Source organism: Aedes albopictus, chromosome 2 (assembly GCF_035046485.1).
Source record: "Aedes albopictus strain Foshan chromosome 2, AalbF5, whole genome shotgun sequence".
Classification (NCBI taxonomy): Eukaryota; Metazoa; Arthropoda; class Insecta; order Diptera; family Culicidae; genus Aedes; species Aedes albopictus.
The window spans coordinates 50,033,494-50,055,220 of NC_085137.1; the positions used below are offsets into that span (position 1 = coordinate 50,033,494).

Here is a 21,727-nt window from a genome sequence, read left to right on the forward strand (position 1 = left end):
TAGAGCATCGAGTGTGTAAATCATTGATCGACGGCGTGAACATATACAGGGTGTTAGGTTCCTGAGTGCAAACTTTTTAAAGGGTGATAGAGGACCATAAATGGTGAAAAAATTGTTCTACGCATATGGTCAAATCTCAACCGTTACGTAGTTATTGAACTCCCCATGTTTTTTACTCTTATTGCCTTAACTGGCTATAACTTTTAAAATGGTCAAACTTATCGAAGTTATTTTACCCTAACTCGAAAGATTAATGAATTTTCTATCAAATGGCATCTTTGAACTGATTGGTTCAGTTAAATAACTAAGTTTTCTAAAGCAAATAGCTTAAAAGTTTTATGTTTTAATTTGTTTTTGTCAATTATCTTTGAAAAATGCGTTATAATTTAAAATTCTTTCTTTGGCAAAGTTGTGGCCCCTGTTCCACTCTACAATTCGTTCTTTGACATCAAACTTCTATCTCTTATCGTTTTGTTGAAATTTCGATTTTAACATCGCATTTCAGATCATAAACTTGCAACTGTCATGGAAAGCACTTTTTTGCGCATTGTGCTGCACATTTAAATCAAAATTGCAAGAAAACGATAAAAGCTAGAAGTTTGGTGTCAAAAAACGAATTGTAGAGTGGAACAGGGGCCACTACTTTGCCAAAGAAAGAATTTTAATTTATTACGCATGTTTCAAAGATAATTGACAAAAACCAATAAAAATACACTATTTTTGGCAATTTTGCTCTGGACAACTTAGTTATTTAACTAAACCAATCGATTCAAAGATGCCATTTGATTTAAAATTCAATAATCTTTCGAATAAGGGTAAAAAAACTTCGATAAGTTTAACCATTTACAAGTTATTGCCAGTTAAGGCAATAAGAGTCAAAAACATGGGAAGTTCAATAACTACGTAACGGTTGAGACTTGACCATATGCGTAGAACAATTTTTTCACCATTTATGGTCCTCTATCACCCTTTAAAAAGTTTGCACTCAGGAACCTAACACCCTGTATATCGCCGACATAGCCGCCGCTCCTCGTGATCGCCCTAGGCCAATCCGGAACTTTTCTGAACAATGAGAAGCGAGGGTGGGTTGCCATTATTTCTAACTAGCTGTTGAGAGAGTAGTTTTGTTTCTTTCCCAGCGAACAAGCACGAGAGGAAAGCTGTGTTTTTGGTGAAACTCTTGAAATAAGCTGGCAATAGCACGTCGTCAAAACTTGAATGGACCGCGCTGGGACGGACAGACAGTCTTTCGGATTTGGCCCATCGCATTATTGCGAGTTGGGTCGGGCGGGGGTGCCACGATATAAAGCTCCTTCGATTCACATTCAGCTGACGGGCGAAAATAGAAATTAACACCTCTTGTAAACTGCACATTTTATTTTCCGCTAATAAAATTTCACACAATGCAATCGATAGCTATTGTACCGTCATCTTCAGACGACCCGCTGATCCACGACACCAATCACCTTTTCCAGCTTCTCATTGGTCATTTCCAGTTTTTCGTAGAGAATCGAGTTTTGGAACTTCAACATTTGAACCTTCCGATCCAAGGTGTCAACCAAATTGAAGTCGATGTTACCGCCGTTGCAACAAATATCCGCCACCTTATGTTCACAGTAGTGGTCCCGTTCCTTCACCTTGATCGTCACTTTGCTGCTGATCGCCTCCAGCTTCAAACAACTCCAGCGATTCCCAACCGGAACGAAAACGAGCTCTTTGGTGAAACTTTCCGGAAAATTGTTGATTGCCACTAGGCTGTTGTCGTACACGTTGAAGTATCGCAACGCAGGCAGCTTCCAGTACAGCATGTCCAACTCCTTTAGTCCGCATCCTATCATTTCCAGCTTCTCCAAACTTGGCAAATGAACCGGCTCCATGGTACTGATCTGCAATTTGTTTCCGCTTAGGACCAGCTTTTTTAGATTATTCAACCCGTTGAAGTGGCTCATCTCTAGGAACGCTATTTGATTTGAATGTAAGTTCAAACTTTCCAAGGTCTTCAACCGACGAATGCTGATCGGTAACTTCTGTAGATGGTTTTCCGCTAGATACAACTCCTTCAGGTTTGGGAGGTTCAACGCTTCCGGAATGAGCAATTGCTCGACCTTGTCGTAACTCAAGTCCAACGTTTTCAGCTTCACCAAACCGTTCAACTGCCTCATGTTAAACTTAGGGAGGTCGTTATGCCGAATCGATAACTCCTCCAGATGAGTCAGCCGGATGAAATTGTTCGGAAACGTTTTCCGGTAGATGCCCTCCAAGCTGAAGTTCAACAGCTCATAGTTGCTGTCCTTATCGATTATCACCTCCGATATATCGCTGTTCTTGATCTCCATGCTACTCAGCGTAGGTTTCATGAACAGTTTCGTCATAGTGCAGTGCTCTACCGTGAAATGTTGAACGCTTTTCATTTTGAACAGCAAAGTCGGCGACAGATACGAAACATTGAAATTCCTCAGATAGATCTTCGGCACTTCCGGGAAATTGATGTCCTCGGACGATTCCTCCAGATCCACATCCTCAATCAGGCACCACGATTCCGGTTGGTCCTGCCAGAATGCTTCCGGTTTCTCGGTACAGGTTAAATTGCGTGCCAGTAGCTCCTGCGGTGCGATGCTGAACAGGATTCTGAGTGGAACAAATAAAAGTAAATCCATAAGATCTTAATCTTCCAGAAAGTAATCTTCATCCACTTACGTTACGAGCAACATAGGTCCCACAAAATTGTTTGACATTGCGGCTCGGATCCAACTTAGCGACTGATTGCCACTGCGCCTGTTCGAGTGCGATGTACTTGGCCAACGAAGTGAGCTAGAAAGTATTACGCCTGCCATAATCAACGGGAATTGGATCCTTTGTGTTGTTAACGATGCCCAACTAAGTCATTCGTCTCCGGACACGCAGTCCGTGTCCGTGCATCATGTGTGGACCTTGCATAAAATTTAAATTCAATTTTTTATTACGCAAATATCGCAAACCTAGCGAAAATTGTAATTTTTGCACCAGATATTTGCAAGTGTCGCATTATTTTTACAAGTAGACTATTCTGGGCAAGCCCCTTCATGGGTTATGTATTTCATCATGAGATTCTCCAGATAATTTTTCAGGAATTTATTTAGAAATTTTCCATGGGTCTTCTTAAGGAGTTTGTCAAGATATTTTTCAAATGATTTATCTTCAAACTAGTTCACAGGTTTCTTCACGGATTATTTAGAAAATTTGTTTAAGAATTGCTACAGAAGTTTGTGCATGTATTCGGTCATGCTTAATTTCAAATATTTTTGAAGGAATTCTTCCACTAAAATAAAAAAAAAATGCACAAAACACACATTTAACGCCTAACATAAAATGTGTCCTGTTATCCAAATTGGATTACGATGTCCAATCCCAGGATGACTAAGTTTCATTATTGTTTTTGGTCCATTATCCATTTGGTCGAACATGCAACATATAACATAAATTGCGCCCAGTTATCTGAAGAGATAGCGAAGTTCAATCCTAGGATGATGAGGTTTCATAATTGTTATTGGTCCATCAGTCAACCCTGTGATCGTATTTTTTCTGACAGATCGCCTTTTGTTCGCTAAATTGATTGCTTACGTAGCTTGTGTCTGGTCTGGGAATTTCTAATCCTAAGGGACATCCTGTTTCGGGCTACAATACAAGACCGTCTACAATTTGATGTCCGTGTTAGGGGACGGCTTCCATATCTTGCATATCTTCCATATCTTCCATAGTTGTTGCTCGAAACGACCAGAACGGTGCAAATGCTTATTGAGAGATCGGAAATATATTCAGGTAAACCAGGTATAACATATAATACAAAATAACGAAACGTTCACGACTATTTACAAACGTAACAAAGATTTGGAATTTCTAGGGGTATTGTGAGGTACAATTATTTGTTTTTGCTATACATCATTTGTTATTATGCTAAGGACTGTTCATTCAAGAAAGTGGACACCTGTTTTTCAATAGAAAATATTTATTTTCGAACAAATTTATAAGTTTATTTTTTATATAAAACAATCAACATACATGTGGCCGAACTCACGTGAGTTTGAACATTTACTTCGCATTTCTGAAGGACGCTCGGACTTTCCTCTTGGTACCTCCCATTAGATTCTGCACAACTTTCTCCGTAACCTTTCGTTGTGTCGCAGATCAAATTTTCTTGAAGCTATCAACAGAGCTTGCTTCTCTTCCATCTTTCTTGAGATGCCGCTTAATTATTGTCCAGTATTTTTTCACAGGACGTAGTTCAGGGAAGTTTAGTGGATTTTGCCATTTTTCAACAAAATCGACTTTTTCCGTCTTGAGCATCTCTAGTGTACAAGAAGCGTAATGAGCGGATGCCAGATCCGGCCAAAACAATGGAGGAACTGTATGTTTTCGATAGTTGGGTAGAAGTCGTTTTTTGGTGCATTTCTTAATATTATTTTCACCGTTGATTGTTCCTGTTGTGAAATACGAAGAACTGTTTAAGCCGCATGAACAATTGGCTTGCCCCAACAAAAACTTTTTCCCAATTTTTTCGGTTCTGATGTACCCTACATCATCCAGCACATCTGTCCCCTGCTCAGCGTTGAAAAATTGCGGTCCCGGAAGTGTACTAGTATGCCAATTCTCGAAACGACAGCTTTTTGGAACACCATTTGTGCAGAATTTATCTGCTAGTCGCTAAGTTAATCTAACCCATCGCTCAAAATTTCTCACTTTTTTTCTTTTTCTTTGATTGTGTTGCCGAAGTGAACAATGTTTTTACACACAGTTCGCATCGTACTCTTGTGCTGTGTGGACGTAAGCTCTCTCTGCTGCAGGAAGTTTTACTACCAAAGCAATTCAACAGTACTTCTCAGTACTACCCACAATAGCAGTTTTCAGCGCTAAATTTATACCTACTGATTCCTTTTCGATCCTTGCCTGGACCCGTGCCTTCGATTATTCGTTGGACCCGTTTACGGAAGTCAAATTCCGTGAAACGGTGGTAATCCTACTTGGACACCGATTAGGGAAAAAACCTCCTGGAAGGTCGCTTCTAATTAAATCATGGTTGCATCATCGAACAAAAGGAAGGGTGAATCCTTGAATTCACCGCTTCCTTCCAAAAAAGTCGGTTTCAAAACTGTCGCTAAACGCGGCAAAGTTAGAAGGAAAGGAGAACTTTCAGCTTCTCCGCTTCCTTCTACTAAAACAATTGTTTCGGATGAAAATTTCGTTGAAATGAGTAATCCTTATGAAACGCTGAACAATTTTTCGTGGTCAGCGTCTGTGAATTTGCTGGTTTTAGGCAGGAGATCTTGAACTCCATAAGGGGAATCAAGGTTTCCTTCCAAATTGCCAGGAAAGGAGACTGTCGCGTATTGCCGGAAACCCTGAAAGATCGGGATCTTCTTCTCAAGTACCTTACTGAGAAGAAGCATAAATTTTTCACATACGACGACAGGTCTGCACGCTTGTTCAAAGTCGTATTAAAAGGTCTCTCTAGTGATGACAAATCACCTGATGAGATCAAAACTGAACTCAACTTATTACTTGGATTCACTCCAGTCCAAGTAATAAAAATGAAAAAGAGAACCCGCTCTGAGAATCCTCGGCAGGGTATCTCTCAAGAATTTTATTTAGTTCACTTCAACAAAAGTGATCTAAATAACTTGAAATATTTGGAAAAGGCGAAGAAAATGTTTCTTGTCCAAGTGACATGGGAACATTTTCGTAAGCCTGGGGGAAATTTCCAGAACCCAACTCAGTGCCGTCAGTGCCAAGGTTGGGGGCACGGAACGAAACATTGCCACATTTTTTTTTTTTTTTTTTTTCCTCCCCTGTTGGGGAAATTAAGCCACTGCGTCCAATAGGCTGAACTTTTGTGGCATAACATTGCCACATGGATGCTAAATGCATGATTTGTGGAGGTTCTTCTCACGCCAAGGACGACTGTCCGGTAAGGGAAGATACCAGAAAGTTTAAATGTACGAATTGCGGTGGCAACCATAAGTCAAACTTTTGGGATTGCTCTATCCGCAAAAAAGTTGTCGAATCACGTGCCCGGCAGATGAATGGGAACGCTAGTCGTACCCGAAACTCTGCAGGTAGAATTTCTAACAACACAAATTCTTCTATCAACGATCGGTTGAATAATTTTCATACCGCTCGTACCTATTCGCCGGAGGTAGTTAACCACCAAACAAACCTTCGAGCGAATAATCTACCCTCCAGCAGTGGAGTGAGTAATTATGTTCAAACGAATCGAGCTACCTATGCCCATGTGGCTGCAGGTAAGCAAAATTCTGACTCTTTATCTGAACAATTGCAACAAATGATTGATGCAATGTTCAAAACTCAAACTATGGCTGAAGCAGTCCAGGTTGGAGTTAAATTTACAAATAAAATAGTAATTGGATTACGTTTGGGTAATGGATCCAAATAAATTTTTGAACATTTTAAATTGGAATGCTCGTTCTCTAAATGGCAAAGAGGATGAGCTATTCCATTTTTTAACAGTTAATAATGTGCATATTGCAGTTATTACTGAAACTTATCTACAACCTGGGTCTTCAATCAAACGAAACCCAAACTATTTTATTTATAGAAATGATCGCCTAGATGGAGCATGTGGTGGAGTTGCAATCATCGTTGACAGGCGCATCAAGCACCAAATTTTTTCATCATTCGAAACCAAAGTTTTTGAAACTTTGGGTGTTTCTGTTGAAACAAACTTTGGTAAACATACTTTCATTGCGGCCTACTTGCCTTTTCAATGCACTGGCCAGCAAATAGATTTTCTTAAATCTGATTTGCGAAAATTAACTCGCAACAGGTCCAAATTTTTCATAATTGGTGATTTTAATGCGAAACACCGTTCGTGGAATAATCTTCAGTCCAATTCAAACGGCAGGATTTTATTTGATCCGTGCTCTTCAGAATATTTTTCTATTCTATATCCCGATAGCCCCACTTGTTTTTCTTCTGCTAGAAATCCCTCAACAATTGATTTGGTCTTAACTGACTCAAGTCAGCATTGTAGCCAATTGGTTACTCACGCTGACTTTGATTCTGACCATCTTCCTGTAACATTTCAAATTTCCCATGAAGCGATTTTTAATCCCATCAGCTCTACTTTCAATTATCACAGAGCTGACTGGGATACATATAAAACATACATCGATAGCCATTTAGATGTTAATGTTTCATTGGAAACACATTTTGATATTGACAATGCCCTCGAAACTTTAACTAGTACTATAGTCGAAGCTAGAAGCGCATCAATACCAAAGTGTGAAGTCAAATTCGACTCAGTTATTATTGACGACGATCTGAAACTTCTGATCCGTCTTAAAAACGTGAGAAGAAGACAATTCCAACGAACTCGAGATCCTGCTTTGAAAGTAATCTGGCAGGATCTTCAGAAGGAAATTAAAAAACGTTTCACCGAATTGAGAAACAAAAATTTTGCAAATAAAGTTTCTCAATTAAACCCCGGCTCTAAACCGTTTTGGAAATTGACAAAAATTTTGAAAAAACCTCAGAAGCCTATTCCTGCACTGAAAGAGGATAACAAAATATTATTAACTAATTCTGAAAAAGCACAAAAACTTGCCAAACAGTTTGAAAGTGCGCATAATTTCAGTATAGCTCTCACTAGTCCAATAGAACATCAGGTTGCCCGCGAATTCGAAAACATTCTCAATCATGAGAACATTTTCGACAATTCATTGGGCACTGATTTGGACGAAGTGAGATCTATTATAAAGAAGTTTAAGAATATGAAAGCTTCGGGTGATGACGGAATTTCTATATTCTCACCAAAAAACTTCCAGAAAGTTGCTTATCATTTTTGGTTAATATATTTAACAAATGTTTTCAGTTAGCATATTTTCCTGAAAAATGGAAAAATGCTAAAGTTGTTCCAATTTTGAAGCCTGACAAAAATCCTGCCGAAGCTTCTAGTTATCGTCCAATTAGCTTACTGTCATCTATCAGTAAACTTTTTGAAAAGCTTATTTTAAATAGAATGATGATTCATATTGATGAAAATTCTATTTTTGCCAATGAGCAGTTCGGATTCCGCCATGGTCATTCGACTACTCATCAACTTTTACGGGTAACGAATTTCATTCGTTCCAATAAATCTGAAGGTTACTCCACTTGTGTAGCACTTCTTGACATAGAAAAAGCATTCAATAGTGTTTGGCACGAAGGCTTGATCGTAAAATTGAAACATTTTAATTTTCCACTATATATTATTAAAATTATTCAAAACTATTTATCGGATCGAACACTTCAGGTAAACTATCAAAATTCCAAGTCAGATAGATTACCTGTAAGAGCTGGTGTTCCACAAGGCAGCATACTGGGACCAATCCTATACAATATTTTTACCTCCGACTTACCTGATTTGCCACAGGGATGTCAAAAATCGTTATTTGCAGATGACACAGGTATCTCAGCCAAGGGGCGAAGTTTGCGTGTCATTTGTAGTAGATTGCAAAAAAGTTTAGATATTTTTTCTTCTTATTTGCAAAAATGGAAGATTTCTCCAAATGCTTCCAAAACTCAACTTATCATATTCCCACATAAGCCAAGAGCTCTTTATTTGAAACCCTCAAGTAGACATGTTGTCACTATCAGGGGAACTCCAATAAATTGGTCGGAAGAAGTTAAGTATCTAGGGCTCTTGCTAGATAAAAAATTAACTTTTAAAAACCACATAGAAAGTATTCAAACTAAGTGCAATAAATACATTAAGTGTTTATACCCACTTATTAATAGAAAATCAAAACTTTGTCGCAAAAACAAATTTTTGATTTATAAACAAATTTTCAGACCGGCCATGTTGTACGCTGTCCCAATATGGTCGAGCTGTTGCAATACCAGAAAGAAGCAACTTCAGAGGATTCAAAATAAAATTTTGAAAATGATTCTGAAGTTGCCTCCCTGGTATAGAACTAATGAGTTGCATCAAATTTCTAATATTGAAACATTGGAACAGATGTCAACTAAAATCATTGCCAACTTTCGTCAAAAATCGTTGCAGTCTTCTATTGCTACGATTAGTTCTTTGTATAATTAGTTTAAATTAGGTTAGGGTTAGGATAAGTAGAAAAAATGTATTTCTGACACGCAGGTGAAAAATAAAACCTGCAAAAAATCTTAACTGCTACAGCAAATGAAATGTAATATGTTATTAATTAGTATTGATAATAGCTTAAATTTATTTCACCAAATTAGGATGATAGTGTGTTATAATACACAGAACACCTAGATTAAGTTGAAGAATGTAAACATTGATTGAGATACTAATAAAGATTACGGAATAAAAAAAAATGTTTTTACACACTGAGCAAAAATTCACAATTTTTTGTTTAGTTTTAACTCTAAACTATTGGTAAACAGATGTCCACTTTCTTTAATGAACATTCCTTATAATAGGTATCTTTTACAGTTTTATCTCTGTGCAAGAAATGTTCAAAACAAATCAGCTTATATTGAGCATGTCTTAATCCCCTACCTACTCATGGAAGCCGTCGTATGTCGGGGTACTGAACCCCATAGAATGTCATAAAGTAAGCAACCGAAACAAAAACTTTACATCTACCTGTCACACCGCGACATTCCAGCATTCTATAGTGGGAATGTTGCTACCGTTGCGTTGGTTGTCATTGCACACATTGCAAACTGACGAAATTCTCGTTGTCTTAGCAAATGTCTCGCCAACAACAGCAACATACCCAAGATGGAGATTGCTCAAACCATAGAAAAAGCTTCGACTAGAATCGAAACATGGCAGTGGAACACGTATTTTTTTTCTGCTTCCTATGACATTTGTCACCATTTCTAACTAGCCATAACTAGACAGATAGATGCCTACGTTTCGACGACGATTGTATCGATTTGCCTCGTTGATCACTCGGACACTTTACGAGACTGGTTCTTACGTAAATGAAAAGGCAGCTTCACGGGTATTAGATTTCCAACCGGCAAGTATGGCTCGAATGTACCACCACCGGTCCGGGTCGGTGTAGAAGCCGAATCGAAAGAATTAAACACCCGGCTCGGTGCTCGGTGGTCCTTGAAGGGCGCGCATTCTTTCCCGAAAGGGCGTCTGCGTCCGAATTCGATTAAACAACCAAAAGAAATACTAAAAAAATAATAATAATAATAAAATAATAGGGTTAGTTATTCTACTAAATAACCTTAAGCCATTTCGAATTCAAACAAATCAGCGAAAGAAAATACGGCGGGTTCATCAGCAAATCTCAAAACATGCAAGTTGATCGAATTTAAAAAGTTCTCCAGAATCAAGACATCACCAGTCAGTCCAAAACCATCGTCGTTGGCATCGCACGAGTTTTCAGTTTTCGTCATTTGCGTGCGCTGCCACGAGTATGAGAGATGAATGTCAAATGCAAATTTTCGCCTCTGTCTGCAGGCCCGAATTGTCTGCGTTTTCTGCTTGGACGCCCACTACCAAATCACAATCGAAGATCAAAACAGTGGGAATCTTGTATGAGGGCGATTCGACCCGACCCGGCGACGACGACGACCACAAAACCTTGTATCTGAAGGATTTCAAGAATGTCCGAAACAAAGCTTTCCTTCTTGGAGTAACCCGAAACATCCGCTAGTGTCGTTTGTGTTTGTCACCCCCGTTCGTCCGGAGCATTGCGATGAGTGTGATTGAAACTCAATCGTTTGGTTTTTGTGTCGACCTGTCAATCATTTGGAACAAGCGGACACTTCGGTTGCGGGTGCTGCTTAGAGGAAATAAAAACTAGGTGGAACAAATGTCATAAATTAATTGTCACTTGACACCATTACGCCAAATGAAAATGCAAAACCTCCAGTGCAATTAATTACAAGGTGATTGCATTAGAAGTTTCATACGGCGATTTGTGTCGATTGCTGGACAATCAGAAGTTTTCCGGTTATACCTTCTCATTCAACAGTTTTTTTGTACGAGTATCATATTGTTTCAACAGGGTAAATCGCCTATTATCCCGAGTAGGTGGAAAAATCTGATGTATAGCATATTCAGTTTTTTTTCCTCCCCTGTTGGGGAAATTAACCCTAAAAGGGATACCTTCATGGCCTCAGTTTCGTCACCTCGCTGAGTGTGTTCCATCAAAGACGAGCCCTGAAAGGCGCCTGGGGTCCAATGGACCCCAGGTATCCCTTTTAGGGTTAAGCCACTGCGTCCAATAAGCTGTGAACTTTTGTGGCATAGGATATTCAGTTATTATTGATTGAATTACTGAAGAGCAAAAACTGATATTGGTTTGATTGATATAAGAGGTAAAAGATCAGAAATAATAACAAAATCCCAATTGATGAACTACTCAGTAATAGCTCTTCAAGATCTTACAAGATCAAAACAATAGCAGACAATATTTATCGACTTTTTTCTTGAAAAAAAAAATATATATATATTGTCAACATCCAGCATTGAACCTACGACCTGAGCATTCACAGGCGGCGATGCTTACCACTCAACTGTGGCTCGCTGTTGTAAATAACATAGGAATAAGAGCATGAGGTTTTTCGTTTCCACAGCTCAGAAAGGGGCACATTTCACTAACATTGAGCCATCTCTATGGGTGTATGTGTTCTATTTCGTGCAGAAGAGCTAAACTTGTTCTTATGCAGAAGCTTTCAGCTATTTCTGAAAGAACAAAAACTGAAATCATATCACTTTTAGTTATTCGTGCGATATTCATAAGATTTGAATGACAAATCATAATCACATCGAGCTATGACAGCAAAAATTGTTAAATTTGAGATATGATTTAGATTTTCTCGTCTATTCGGGATTGGACACTTTATTGTTGCACGCCTATTGTTGCACACCTCATAGGATTTGATTCAGCTGAATAGGGTATGTGTGCCATCAGTAATCTCATGCTCCCATTTTCATCCTATTCGAAAACAAGCGATTACGGCACCGATTGACTTCGTTCTTTTTGTTTTTATGGGTGCTCACTTCTAACAAAAAATACAAAAATAAGAAACAAAACAAACAGCGCTTCAATCCTTTGTTTTTTCGTGGGATGAAAATGGGAACGACATGCTTAATAAGGGAACCAATGCCCACATAGGCCCACATAATTTCAAACTTCCTTTAAAACTTGCTAATATTTATTAAAACTCGGAAGTTTTTCTAAAACTTCCTCTAAATAAAAAGTTGTTGATAGAGTTATTAAAAGTTGGATCGGCCATATTGATTTTGGCCGCCATCTTGAATTTGCATACCAATAATTTTTTTCACCATTTTGGCAACCACCGATTTTTAAAATTTTTGCTTCACGATTCTTCCATACATTTCCATGCGCACTGGCACCGACATGTAACAGCATCAAAATTCACGTCTGCATGTAGGGAATCGCGCTACTTGGGCGGTGGCTTCTATATTCGTCTGTTTTCCACTATAACTCAGTCAATCTTGAACCAATTGACACAATTCTTGGAATGCGGTGAGATAGGTATAGTATCTACCCGTGTACAAAATTTCAAGTCAATCGGTTCAAAATTGACCGAGTTACAGTGGAAAACAGACGAAAATAACAGACGAAGAAAACCACCGCCCAAGTAGCGCGATACCCTATGTACACAAATCCACCAGCAGCAAAGTTTGGGAAAATCGGAGTTCAGATTTTAAATTCGTGTTCGTAAACACTGTGAAATAACACTGAACTTGCCAACATGGTGAAAAAAAGTTTTGGTATATAAATAGATGGCGGCTGAAATCAATATTTCAACTCAACTTTTCATAACTTCAAAAAGTAGCTCAATCTTTCCTCTTTTCAACAACATTTCGTTTTGAGGGTTACGTACAAAAGGCTGGATTACGAAAGGCTGAAATAATAAAAGGCTGAAACACGAAAGGCTGAAACAGTGATTCGACTAGTTTTCAATCGCACCAGCCTAAAGGCTAACCTCGACGTTAACAACTCAGACAAACAGATCATTCTAATTGGGAATAATTAGGTACATAAATTAATCAATTTTACGATATATTTGAAAATTTGCTTGGTCGGTTACGCAGCCGTGGCACTCGCATTGATTTTCTTGAGCTTAACGATTGACCATCCTACCAGCGGCGTCATGATGTAACACGCTAAAAATAATTTACACAAATGACAAATTACGCGGAAAAAATACACGGTGATGAATATTATTGAGTACCCCATTGGACACACAAAACTCAATTATTGATTTCTTCGATAGGTACTTTCAGGTCTTAAAGTTTGTCTATGGTCCTACCGTCCCTAGTTCATGGTTGGCTAAACTAAGCCATTTTGGGAAAACATACTTCAGTTACTAAGTTATGTATCGGAAAGTTTTACGACTGCCCATAATGCTACGGATTATTGAACGCATACAATACAAAAGCAGTATTTTTCAACAGAATGGCATATATTTCAAAGAAGGGAAAATCTCTGATGATATTGTTTTAGTGGCCGTAATGACAACAATCTCCAACATGACTCGAAAGAATAGCTCATGTTTAAAGAAGGATAAATTAACGATATGAATATTATCAGATTCTTTATGTGTTCGTTGGTACGTAGCATTAGCCTTTTCACTATAAGTTCAGTTTCGAAACTAGGGCTCATGCTGAAGGGGTCCGCAAAAATTTTTGTGATTTTAACTAACAAGGTATCCATCAATTTGAGAAACCAAATGCATTTTCCTTATGATTATAAATTTTCCTTCATGATTTTGACTTATGAACTATGTTAGTTTTGGGGAACCGTAAAACTCGCGGTTCGGTCGAGGTTAGGGGGAACAAAAATATTTGAGGAAAGGATAGGGTGATGGGGGCTCGAAGTTCTTAGAAGAATTTCAGGAATACTATTTTTGTTTCTTCCAGACATTTTCGAAGGTATTTTGAAGAATTTCACACAGCGTTCTCAGAAGAATTTCTGAGAACTCTAGGTTTTGGGTTTATACAGAAAACTTACGACCTAATCAAATTGAATCCAAAGATGTTGATTGTATAGTATTGGTCAGATTTTGGAACGACTTCAAATTAAAAAAAAAAATTTAACCATTATAAGTCCGACAAACTTTTTGGTTTTTTTCTACACCGTGCTTTTTAAATGGGCGCTGGGTACCCGGATACCCTGTCGGCCACACAAGGGTTAACCATTTTTTCATAGAGCAAAACCAGAACAACAAAAGCTTTTATTTGCATTTGTGCTTTTGGGCTTTTTGTAAATTCCAACTCAGATTTCAACAGACATTCTTAAAAAAAATAAGTTTATGGACAGGCCCATAAACAACAGATATTTCTCCAAGGATTCGCGTGAGAATTTCAATCATAAGTTCCTTCAATAATTTTTTTTTTACAAATTCCACCCATCCAAGGTGTTTCCAAAGAACTCTATTGCAATTTCTTCTGAAGAATCTTTCTGAAAGGTTACCGATTCTTTTAAAAAGTCTCTATGGGGTTTCCCCAGGATACCTTCTGATTTTTTTAGAATTCCCACAGAAAGTCCTCATAAAATCTTTAGAATTTTCTAAAAATATCTTCCTGGTTCAGAATGATTTGGGAAATTCTTTTTTTTTACTTCAAGCTAGCATAAGTTTAGCCGTGAGCTTCCATCAACGTCCAGAATCTTTGAGGCATATTTACGTGCTGATTTCGTGTCAAAAAATTAGTTTTAAAAATAGTGTTTTACAGTTCTAAAAACCAAGTCCACCAATTTTGAATCTTTTTGAATAAATAGAAAGCTGAATATAATATATTTCGATCATCTGAACACAATTTTACCGTCAGATTGATGGAATTATTGGTAAGTATATGAGAGAATCTCCTTAAATTTTTGCAAAATGTCTAAAAAAGTTAAAAGACAAAAAAAGACACGGACACGTTTAATGCTTCCAGTGAGCTCTTCGCTCTTTGAAGAAAACATGACACTAGACAACGGACTAGCATGCAACGCCCAGTGGCACAACCGAAAACTTTTCCTGACAGCTGCGGCGGGAATCGAACCCACGCTCCTCAGCACGATGCGACTAAGAGCTTGGTGACACTAGCCGCACTTCGTGGCCGTGCCACACATATTAAACAAGTTATGAATATTCGTGTTTTATTTTCAATACGAAGAAAACATTTAAAAAAAAATCTTTCTCAAAGTAGATTTAAAATATAATACAGTAGTGATTAACAGTTAAAATCTCAGTTCAATCGGAACATTAGTTACGGAAAATGGGATGCATGAAAGGAGGAACTTTGATTAAAAATGGAACAAAAATCGATTTTGAAACGTCAGAAAACATTTCTGCCCTAGTGTATTTTTTTTCGTCACGTTTTCGAGCTCAGGGTGGGATTCTACATTGAAAATGATGATCAGATAACCGAGTTCAAAAATGGTTACTGAAGGGATTCCTTTAAAAGCTCCAAAGATGCTTCCAGAAACTAACCCAAGAATTCATCTACATATCCCTCTTCCCCTGAAGATTTTTCCAGACATTATTCCACTGAGCACATATTCATTTTTTTTCCGAAGAGGAATATTATCTATAGGATTCTTCTAAATTTTATTGCTACAATTCAACCTCAAGTTTCTCTGTTAGATCCTACCATATTTTTTTCCAATGGAAGTTCTCATGTCTTTTTTTCTTCTATCTCTGATTGGATAACTATTCCTTCCCGAATAGCATTCCATAAGCAATAAGAATTAAAGTTTTAACATGATAACTTTCAGTATGCAATACGAATTACTACGTTACCACGCAACGCAAGATTCTATCATATTTTTTTCCGGAATATTTTCCAAACGTTTATCTTAAACTAGCTGTCCCGGCAAACGTCGTTCTGCCTGCCTACTGTGTTTTTTGACATGCAGCTCTGTAGAAAAATGCCCCGCAAAATAGAATTTCAAACTTGTTCGTTTTCGGTGCGTTCCCGATCGAATTTCCCAATTATTTTTTCGTACAAACACGTCGGGGCCATGTACGAATGAATCGCTGAAAGAATGATGTAGATTCGTTATTCCGTTCCCGAGCCTATTCGTGACATACAAACACCATTCCATTTTTATTTATATAGACTAGCTCTAAGGGTTTGTTAAAAAATCGGTGATAATTCCTTTTAAATTTTATCAGAATTTTCCTAGAAATTCGAGAAAAAAAATTATTATTTTTTTCGAGAAATTCTTTAAAATATCCTCCGAAAAAAATACTCTTCCAAAAGTTCAAACGACGTTTCCTCCAGAAAAGTCTCCAGAAACTACTCCAAAGATTCTCCTAAATATTTCAACCACGAATTGTATAAATGTTTTCTTCCTGAATTTCTCCTACATTTCTTCCTCCGAGAATTTTTCATATATTTTCCCCAGGAGTCCTTCTAAAATTTTCCCAGCAATTCCCCCTGAAATTTATCCGATGACTCTACTAAAAACTCTTATTCTTCAAGAAATTTCTGCAGAATAATACTCTCAGAATCCTTCTGTTTTTTTTTTAATTTTACTAAATAACTTTTTAAGAACTTCTTAGAGCCCGTCCATAAATGACGTAGCATTTAAGGGGGGAAGGGGGAGTCCTTGCAATTGATACGAGCCATGTATCAGGTATGGAAAAAAAAGCTACGAGGGTGAGAGGTTATGAAAATTGGCCAAAAATTACTATGTCATTTCTGGATGCTCTCTTACATCCTTCTCTAGGAGTTCCTTAAATGATTGGAACTGTTCTAGAACTTTCTCAGACAATTACTCTGCGGATTGCTTTAGAAAGTCCTCTGAGGATTTTTAAGCATACTTCCCATAACGCCATAACGAACTCCTCCGAGGATTCATACAAGGGAATTTTCTGAATTCTTCTCCTGGAATTGCTCCAGGAATAATAATGTCTTCATTGCTTATTTATAAAGTAGTATCTGAAAATCTTTTTGAAAAGAGGGTTCTATGAAGAAACCTAAGAATTCGCATTGGAATGTTCACAGGAAATTCTGGAAAGCATTACATAGAATTACTAGTAGGTATTTTTCAGCTAAATTGTAAGAAAAAAAAATCATAGAAAAAAAATTATCGGGTTTCGATTTGGGCATTAACAAACAAGTTGAACGTTTTTCCTCAAAAACGAAAAATGTGTTTACTAAAAAAAAATTGATGCAGGGTGAGTTTCTTACATAACACAGTGTTTTATTTTGCCGATCTCGTGCGCTTTTTTAATAACGTTTCAACCGATGATTTTTGCGATACAGTTTCTTCGGAGAAGTTTCTACATTAGACAAGGCGCATCTTTTGACATAAAGAGTTGAATGATCAATCCACCTATAAGTGGGATGGAAAAAATATTTTTTCAAAAAATGCAGATAGACGTTTGATGTCTTCGGCAAAGTTGTGCAAAATGCAATTTTGAACAACTTTGTCAAAGACGCTATAATGCTGAATCTCATACTTTACGAGATATATTGCGTTGTATGTGCATGACCCCTAGAAATCATATATTTCATTATAACTTCTTAACGGGATTTTTGAGATTTTTTGCGTCTTCTACAAAATTGTTTGGAATATAAAAATACATGTTTTTGCTTAACATCGAAAAACGCTAGCTTTTGAAATAACAAAGTTATTTACAAATTACTGATTTTTATAGGGTAACTTTGAACTCGTGTAATTTTGTTCGGCGCAAAATGGCGTAGAGAACAGTTTCGAATAATGAAACAACTATATTTAAACTATATGAAAATGGCTTAAACTTTTGTATGCAAGTGTATTCTTTATGTGTCATGGTAAATATACAAACAATTACCAAATATTAAAATTATTTAATAACTCCTTAATTTAAAGAGATAGAATTACGCATTGTTCAGCAAAATAGTGTATTCTTGTATGCTCAACCACTTTCTAGAACATAAAAAAATTGTAGAAAATCTTGGTAAAAAGCTATGATAATTTTAACGAGTTATAAAAAAAACATATTTAAAAATCACTCAAAAAAATGATTTTTATTATAACTTTTAATCCATAATTTTTACATTATTTGCATGTTCTGCAAAGTTTTTGAGCATATGAAAATACACAATTTTGCTGAACATTGCGACATTCTATCTGGTTAAATGAAGAAGTATTAAATAATTTCAATATTTGATAATTGTTTGTTTATTTACCATAACACATAGAGAATACACTTGTATACAAAAGTTTAAGCCATTTTCATATAGTAGCAATATAGTTGTTTCATTATTTGAAACGGTTCTCTGCGCCATTTTGCGCCGAAAGCAGTTAGACGAATTCAAAGTTATTCTATAAATATCAGTAATTTGTAAATAACTTTGTAACTTTAAAAGCTAGCGTTTTTCGATGTTCAGCAAAAACATGTATTTTTACATTCCAAACAACTTTGTAGAAGACGCAAAAAATCAAAAAAAAAACCTTTAAAAAGTTATGATGAAATATATGATTTCTAGGGATCATGCACATACAACGCAATATATGTCGTAAAGTATGAGATTCAGCATTATGGCGTCTTTGACAAAGTTGTTCAAAATTGCATTTTGCACAACTTTGCGAAGACATCGGACGTTTGCATTTTTTGAAAAAATATTTTTTTCATCCCACTTATAGGTGGATTGATCATTCAACTCTTTATGTCAAAAGATGCGCCTTGTCTAATGTAGAAACTTCTCCGAAGAAACTATATCGCAAAAATCATCGGTTGAAACGTTATTAAAAAAGCGCACGAAATCGGCAAAATAAAACACTGTGCATGGTCTATGGAGTGCGTCATGTATACCGAAGTAAAAAGTTGCCGTCGTTCAACAACAACATATCAACTAGACCCTGAAATAAGCTAAAGAGATTAGTGAAGTTTTCTGACAAAAATTCCATAATTAGGCCGTTACAAATATTTATTTCACTTTTTGTCCCACCACTCTTTGACTGATCGAGGGGGGGGAGAATAAAAATAATAAAGCATTTAACTTGAGAAATTAAAAAAAAAAACTCTTTGAATGTGTTAATAAATTTTGAGCCAGACCTGAAATTTTGATATTTTTTTTGTATCTGCCCCTTCAAAATGCAAAATTCAGCCAAAAATTGTTGTAGGGGGGGGAGACAAAATGTCTAAATGAAAATTGTATCACCCTTAATTAATGAAACATTTTCAAAAAAATAGTTTTGAAAAATTTGAAAATCTGGAGCAGGGATGGGAAAAGTACTGGAAAGAATGATTACTGGCTGTACATTTGACATTCTCCCACACGAACATCACTGGCCCATCCAAGTTTAAACCGCTTGAATAAAAATGTCATAACATTTTTTTATACAGTCTTCTTTCTCAAAACAATTTCCAAGCGCGAGAGCGCCAGTACTCGAGCACAACGACGACACTATTTTCTGTTTCTCCTATTTTCGAAATATGAACATGTTGCATTTACTGTAATTTCATTTCCATTCGAATCACCCGATACCAGTTTTGGGTCACAATCGTATTCATTGCTTGCTTCATAAGAGACTACTACATAACGTCCAAGACTCACACTGAGCTTTATAAAAACTTCGCCTGAAAAAAGCCATACGATATACGAATGCAAAAAAGGGATTGGCAGTTCTCAGTTATTATTTGTGATAGTCTTATTAGCGCTAAGCAGAGTAACAGACTAAGCCTCAGTTGGGACGCAACGCCAAGAAGAAAAAGAGGAAAATGTTTGAAAACCGCCGCATCAATCACATTGATATCAATCAATTACATCGGTTAGGGAAAGTCAATACAAACAGATGGCAATATGTGGCACGTTATGTGATCCCAATCAGTTGGTGGGCGAACACAGAGGCCGACCGCAATAAAACTATCGTAAAACTAGCTCTAATGAAAGTAATACGCATCGGAATTGCCCAGTTGAGCCCGCTGAGCCCTCTTACCGTTGCGAATAATAAAACAATTAAACCTCAACAACAACACATCCCACCGAACTGGCTTCCACCTTTCGATGGATACTTTATCGGACCACGCATGAAATAGTACACCGCCGCTGCTATCGTTGTCTTCTGGTCGGGTGGGCGTATCGAAAAAAGATAACACCATCTGGTGGAACGAAAGCACTGCGGCGGCAGCCGCACAGGCATCATATATTTTAACACGTTTTTCGTCGTCGTCGTCGGCGTTATCATCGACGACAACGAGCTCGTGAACTTGGTTGGTTGAGGGCCGACCGACAACAGTAGACACGAGCAGCCACCATAAGGAGAGATAGCAGACAGCGCCGCAATCGCAGCCACTAACGTCGGTGGTTCGTTCATAGAGGGTCTCATAAAATAAACAGCGAAACTGAACTTGCTTTTGCTTGGTGACGTGAAGGTTTGGCACTGGAGTACAAAGGCGTTCTGGCCAAAAACTAATTTAGAAAAAAAAATCAAAGAATATTGCTGAAATTCTTCCAGAAATTAAAAAAAAATAATCCCAGAATTTCAAGTTTTTACAGGAAATGAAAAAATAGGAAAATAGAAATGAAACATAATAAACAATAAACTTCAGAATCCGATAAAACACGGGTCCCCAGTTAGCCTAGTGATTAAGGCTATGGATCGCCAATCCGCAGACGGCGGGTTCGATTCCCGTTCCGATCGGGAAAATTTTCTCGACTCCCTGGACATAGTGTATCATTGTACTTGCCCAACAATATACTAATTCATGCAATGGCGGCAAAGAAAGCCCTCCAATTAATAACTGTGGAATTGCTCAAAGAACACTAAGTTGGAGAGAGGCAGGCAAAGTTCCAGTGGGAACGTAGAGCCATACAAAAGAAGAAGAAGAATCCGATAAAACGAATGAAAATGAAACATGATACATTTTTATACATTGCATTAGCAAGTTTATTGAAACGGGAATCTCCTAAGAATTTCAGACTGATTTTTCAAAAATTCTTTGAAAAACTTAATGTTTTTGTTGTTTTTAGATTATTTAGTCTCACTTTGAAAAAGTTATACTCACTTGTTAGTTTTGCAAGTGAGTATTCCCAACACTGGTTCACTTTATGCATACAAACATTTGTGGATGTTTTTGGCCTCTTTTTCTCAAACTGTGCAACATCGTCCATCGTCGTCGTCGACGGCATAATCAGCAGGGAACCCATTCCCCACAAACGAAAATTGCGTGATTTCGATTCCCACTCAGCGAAATTTGATTTCATCGCCGCCGAGACATCATCAGCAGCAGAAAGCAAACTTCGAAGTGGTACTCGTACCCCAATCACGAAGGTTCTTCCCATTGCATTGTCGTCGGGATGCCTCGTTTTCGCGAAATCTCCAACATTCGTTGCTATAAAATTGATCAACCCTCATTCCGGCGACTTTTGATCCACCAACGAAGATTGAAACGCTCTCGTTGCGTGTTTTAGCGCTTTCTACACTTGCCTAGAGCCTGGGAAGCGCTACACGCCGCGTCGTGCCGGTTGGTTATCTTTGACACTATCTTCGTTCACCAGGTTTAAAACTATGCACCAATTTTCTCCGTTTGTTGCCGAGTTCGCATCGAAAATGCACCGGTTGCCGTGAAAGTTGAACAGTTGAACAGTTGAAGAGTGTGAAGTGTGAAATTTGACCTTGAATTCGCGGAACTCGCGACTGGAAAGGTAGATCAAGGTTAGATTGGAATCGTATTATTTTTGAAGATATCTTCAATGAGAATTAGTATAATAAAATCATTAGGGGGATTCACTTAACAGCATAAACTGATTAAACTGATTAAACGTCGCGATCACCAAGGCAATCTTTGATTATTTCAT

At 37.5% G+C, this 21,727-nt stretch overlaps 1 protein-coding gene and 1 long non-coding RNA gene across 2 annotated transcripts in view; both read right to left on the reverse strand.

The window, feature by feature from the left end:
* Positions 1 to 21,727, reverse strand: part of LOC134287592 (uncharacterized) — a 210,017-nt gene that overhangs the window by 156,792 nt on the left and 31,498 nt on the right. The window lies entirely within an intron of this gene.
* LOC109409132 (uncharacterized) lies at positions 1,358 to 2,849 on the reverse strand. The gene is made up of 2 exons (XM_019682546.3): positions 2,698 to 2,849; positions 1,358 to 2,628 (listed from the first exon to the last, which is right to left on the reverse strand). Exons 1-2 carry the CDS (start codon positions 2,832 to 2,834, stop codon positions 1,434 to 1,436), a joined length of 1,332 nt encoding a protein of 443 aa, XP_019538091.3. The 5' UTR covers positions 2,835 to 2,849; the 3' UTR covers positions 1,358 to 1,433.

Bases quoted from the DNA above. Each gene is read 5' to 3' on its own strand.
- LOC109409132 (XM_019682546.3), bottom strand. From the start codon at position 2,834: ATGGCAGGCGTAATACTTTCTAGCTCACTTCGTTGGCCAAGTACATCG. The intron at 2,629-2,697 runs GTAAGTGGATGA...TGTTCCACTCAG, and splicing joins GGACCTATGTTGCTCGTAAC to AATCCTGTTCAGCATCGCAC.